This window comes from Prunus avium, chromosome 3, assembly GCF_965620075.1.
Source record: "Prunus avium chromosome 3, drPruAviu1.hap1.1, whole genome shotgun sequence".
Lineage (NCBI taxonomy): Eukaryota > Viridiplantae > Streptophyta > Magnoliopsida > Rosales > Rosaceae > Prunus > Prunus avium.
In genome coordinates this window covers 38,397,091-38,401,419 of record NC_142286.1, presented here as the reverse complement: position 1 = coordinate 38,401,419, position 4,329 = coordinate 38,397,091, and the positions used below count along the sequence as shown (strand labels likewise).

At 35.3% G+C, this 4,329-nt stretch overlaps 1 protein-coding gene across 1 annotated transcript; it reads right to left on the bottom strand.

Annotated features, from left to right (window-relative positions):
• Nucleotides 1–2,511: 2,511 nt before the first annotated feature.
• On the bottom strand, nt 2,512–3,918 carry LOC110752476 (LOB domain-containing protein 27-like). Its single transcript, XM_021953141.2, has 2 exons — nt 2,960–3,918; nt 2,512–2,774 (listed from the first exon to the last, which is right to left on the bottom strand). The coding sequence occupies exons 1-2, from the start codon at nt 3,778–3,780 to the stop codon at nt 2,672–2,674; spliced, it is 924 nt and encodes a 307-aa protein (XP_021808833.1). The 5' UTR covers nt 3,781–3,918; the 3' UTR covers nt 2,512–2,671.
• Between the last annotated feature and the right edge of the window lie 411 nt (nt 3,919–4,329).

Below are 4,329 nucleotides of genomic sequence, written 5' to 3'. Positions count from 1 at the left end.
GATTTCAAAATGCAAAAGATTCCAGGTACACAGCTTCTTCCTTCACCTCTCGGCCTCAAATGTTGTTCCTAGAGTAATTAAGTACGTATAATGTTGATGATGTTAACTTGTTAAGGAATATATAATGTGCATTGACTTAGTAGTAGTATGACAGGCGTTTGTGTGTCGTATGCATTTCTGATTAATATAAATGTTCTATTTATTTATTTATTTATTTGGCTTTGGTTTGAGATGTGAGAGCTTCCAAAATTTTCAAATAGAGTAATCCATGAGAGACCAAAGGCCTGCAACGGTGTTAAAAGACTACATGAAATGGAAAGGCGGTTCTTTTACTTTTTTTTACTTTTTTTTTCGAGGACAAGCAAAATGATAGTTTAAATAGAAAATTTGGAATAAGTCCAATTATGATGAGAGATTTTGGGTGTGATCCACACAGAAGTTGTTATTGATCCAAGTCCTTTGACTTTTGCACCACCTAAGATTACATACCTTTTTCAATTTATTGATGTTTACTTTTATTTAATTAATTAATTAATTATTTGTTTGTTCCAATTATGCCCCTAAAACATAAATAAGTTAAATTATGGATTTGTAAAACCGGTAAGTTATTGATTTGTTGGATATTAATTATCATATTTGATTTGAATTTAATTGAATTTTGAAAATTTCCCAAGGTATACCTACCTTAAAATTTGTAATAAGAGTTCATGGAAACTTCATACATTAACAATAGGTAAGGTACCTATGCATACACCTCTTGTGCATGTAATTAAACCCATAAATTAACTCTAGTCAAGGTAATTAAATCCATAAATTACCTCTAGTATAGGTAGTTATACCCCCTAGCCCAGGTAAGTGAACTCATATAGTACCTTGGTTATGGATCTTTAAACTCATATTGAGATAAAACTCCATACAAAATTGCTTTGGAAAACCACAACAACAAAAAAACCTATTACCTGGAAGGCAGGTATGTATGTATATATATGAAACTCTAGAAAAAATTACTTAAGAAAACTCAAGAATTTTTTTTTTTACCTATAAGAGGAAACACACACACACACACACATACATAGAAACATCAAATTTTAGGAAAAGTGTTTTCATATAATTCCTTTTTATGATAATGGCATATACTGTAAATTTTTTAAAAATTATAGACATACTAATTGATTACTTGGTGAGAATGGACTGCAATTGAAAAGAAAAAGCATGTGGACTGCATTCATTACATCTTGAAGAAAATGGACCTATATCTAAGAAGCCCTAGTTTAAATTACAAGAGATGAGGATTTCTCACACACACACAACTATGATATTGTGGGGATTCAAACTTAAGATCTCTGGTATGCAAGTCAAAACCATTTTCCATTAGGCTAGACCCCGTTAGCTACCTTGTTTTGACAACTAGTTTCCTCAATTATAGCCTATGACATCCCCTCGATTTAATAAGATGTATGTGTGTAAATCTGTAAGATTAATATATGTAAACATCTGTTTTCTTTATTAAGTACACATTCAGAAACACCATTTGGCAATGACAAGGGGAATCTTGTATTTGTACTGCATATCAATCTATCGCCAACATGTTTGATTAGGCGCAAGTTTCAAGTTGGCGGTGCGTAAATCCTACTCGTGCTGGGTTTGATTTCCGAAGAATGGAAAAGATTCTTCAAGAGTCTCTTCATGCTTGACCATTTCATCTGGAGCAAATTCTGCACCAAGTTGATGAGGATATTCGGCAGGGTTTGGTGAGCATGTTGATTGTGTCAAGCAGCATATTAACATAATATAAGACAAAATAAAACTTTTGTTGAATGAGGTAAAATGTAGTAATCTAATATGATAAGAGATAACCAAAGCCTAAAGTCAAAGAATAAAATAATAGACATTAATTGTCCACATTTCTAAAACATACTTCACATGTGATTGAGATATGAGGCTTGCATCAAATATGAAGTAGCTAATAACTCCAAGGGGGAAGTAGAAATCAAAGAGGTGGGCTATAATATTTTGTTAACCCAAAAAACAAAATTAGGTCAAGCCAAGAACGACTAAATTAAATTTTTTTGAACTTAATTGAGTGATGAAAACATAATCTAAACTAGAAAACTATGACTTTTCTTAACTAGCCAGCCATAAAAGTGAAGAACTTGCGCACACATATGGGAGAGCTGGCAGGGTGGGCTAAAATATAGAAATCTTAAAATTATGTGTTGTCAAAACTAGTTGGGACAAAAGTTGCACTGGGTTACAACCCAGGGCAGCCTACATGTAGTTTCGCCCTTGGCTAAATCCGTAGTGGGTGCCTAATCATTAGATTGGATTAAACTAAATTTTATACATAAATTAACAAACCATATATACAACCCTGATAGTTTCTATTTGGAATGTAGTTGTGTAGACATGCGATCTTGGGAGGAGTGTGGCACTGGCAACCCTATAAGCAATGCTATAAGGCATTCCTAAAAAAAAAAAAATTCAAATCCAAAACATCACATCAAATTCAGGCCATGAAAAAATCTCTCTTATTCAATGAATCGTGGAAACAAATATGTCAAATCTATGAGGTTTTTAACACTAGAATGTGAAAACAAATAAAGTAGTAAAAAAGAATGGAAAACTAAGGAGAGCTCGTGTTGAAATTAACTTCACTTGTCCCCGTTGCTAGCTATTTCACACTTGTTAGGCTGAAGCAGGCTGCCGCACTCTTGAGATCATTCTGTGACACATGCTCAATAGATTGCGTGGTACCCTTGAACGATGATTCAGCACTGCAAATAAATTTAATTAAGTTTGTTAATCACTATAAGGATGCTAAGACTGGAACCCATGACCTTTCTTCGGGAACAATTACTCCAAACCACTACACTATAGTTAATATATATAGAAGATATATTTGTATATACATATCTAATTAATTAGTATCAATTAAATGTGTGGAGCTAGCACAAATTACCTTGACTCACAGGCTTCTTTGGATTCAATATATGATTGCCGATCATCAGCAATTGTATCAAATGGAATGTCATCGTAATCGTGAGGAACGTCCATTTCTTGGTGGATAGGAAAGGCTTGTGGCGAAACCAAATTAGACTGAACAGCCATAAGTTGATCAACATTGTTATCGCTATAATAAGGATTTTGAACCCTAAGAGGTTTTACCATATCATTGTCGTCAATATAAACCGCACTAAGTCCATTTGCAAGATACTCATTAGCCACAAAGGACATCGCGGCGGCGCCTCCACCAGCAGAAGCATACTGATATTGGTGCTGATAAATTGTCAGAGCGGCGGAGGCGTCGTTGTTGGAAGGCATTCCTAGTTGCAATTGCGAGGAAGGACATGATGAGTAATGTGGGGGAGAGGGAGGGATTCGATATTGGCATTGGTCCTTGCAAATTGAGAGATGTGTTCTGACGTAACGAAGCTCCTCGATGGCTTGTTGTAATTGGAAGTTCAATTGGTTTATGATGCCCATGCAGCCAGTGACTGGAAATTTGGCACGCATGTTGGATTCGTATATGATTGATCTCATTGCCTCGTTTTGTTGCTCGGGATGAACTTGCTTTCGGATCTTCATTATGTTGGAGACGCCGTACAAACGGTGTGCGTTTTGGAACATCTTGGGCTGATCGGCCGGGAAGTGGGGAGAGAGAGGGCAGTCCTTAGCGCACCGTCGTCTTTGGTATTTGCACGCAGCACAGGCTTGGCTTGTGCCTCCCTTGATCGTCATTGTAGGGTAGAATGTACATTCATCGATGGTTTTGATGATCATCAATCCAGATTGATTGGAGTGTTTATTTTGTTGAAAAATATGAATATAAGATATTGGTTTGGTTTGATCATCAAAAAGCAGGTTTGATTTGCGATTGGTAAGACTGAGTTGGGATTAGAAGACCAAGTAAAATTTGAACGTTTCTCTCTTCAAATGTAGATCTTGTTGAACTGATTTTTGAGTATCTCGGAGTCATATATTTATACACAGTTGCACGGTTAGCTGAAAATCACTTGTATGCCCCTCAATCAATTAAAGAAGCTAATTACTAATTAAGCTAATTGGCTTGGGCCTAATGATATGCCAAAATCAACTAATTAGATGTGACATTGGAATTAGATCAAGTGTGTGTTTTGTGGACAGAAATCATCACCCATCTTTTAAATTGCCCTTCCCATGGCAGAGAAATTTAGTGTAAATTGTTAGGATATATGAAGTATATTAGTGTAAATAACTCTTCTTTTGTATCTTGTTTGTGCCAAAAGAATGACAAACAAAGTAGACTGTATAAGTTTCACAACAATTAGAAGTCTGAAGATCTAGTTTTCT

Coding starts and splice junctions, on each gene's coding strand:
- LOC110752476 (XM_021953141.2), bottom strand. CDS start 3,780: ATGATCATCAAAACCATCGATGAATGTACATTCTACCCTACAATGACG. Junction 2,775..2,959: donor AAAGAAGCCTGTGAGTCAAG/GTAATTTGTGCT, acceptor ATTTATTTGCAG/TGCTGAATCATCGTTCAAGG.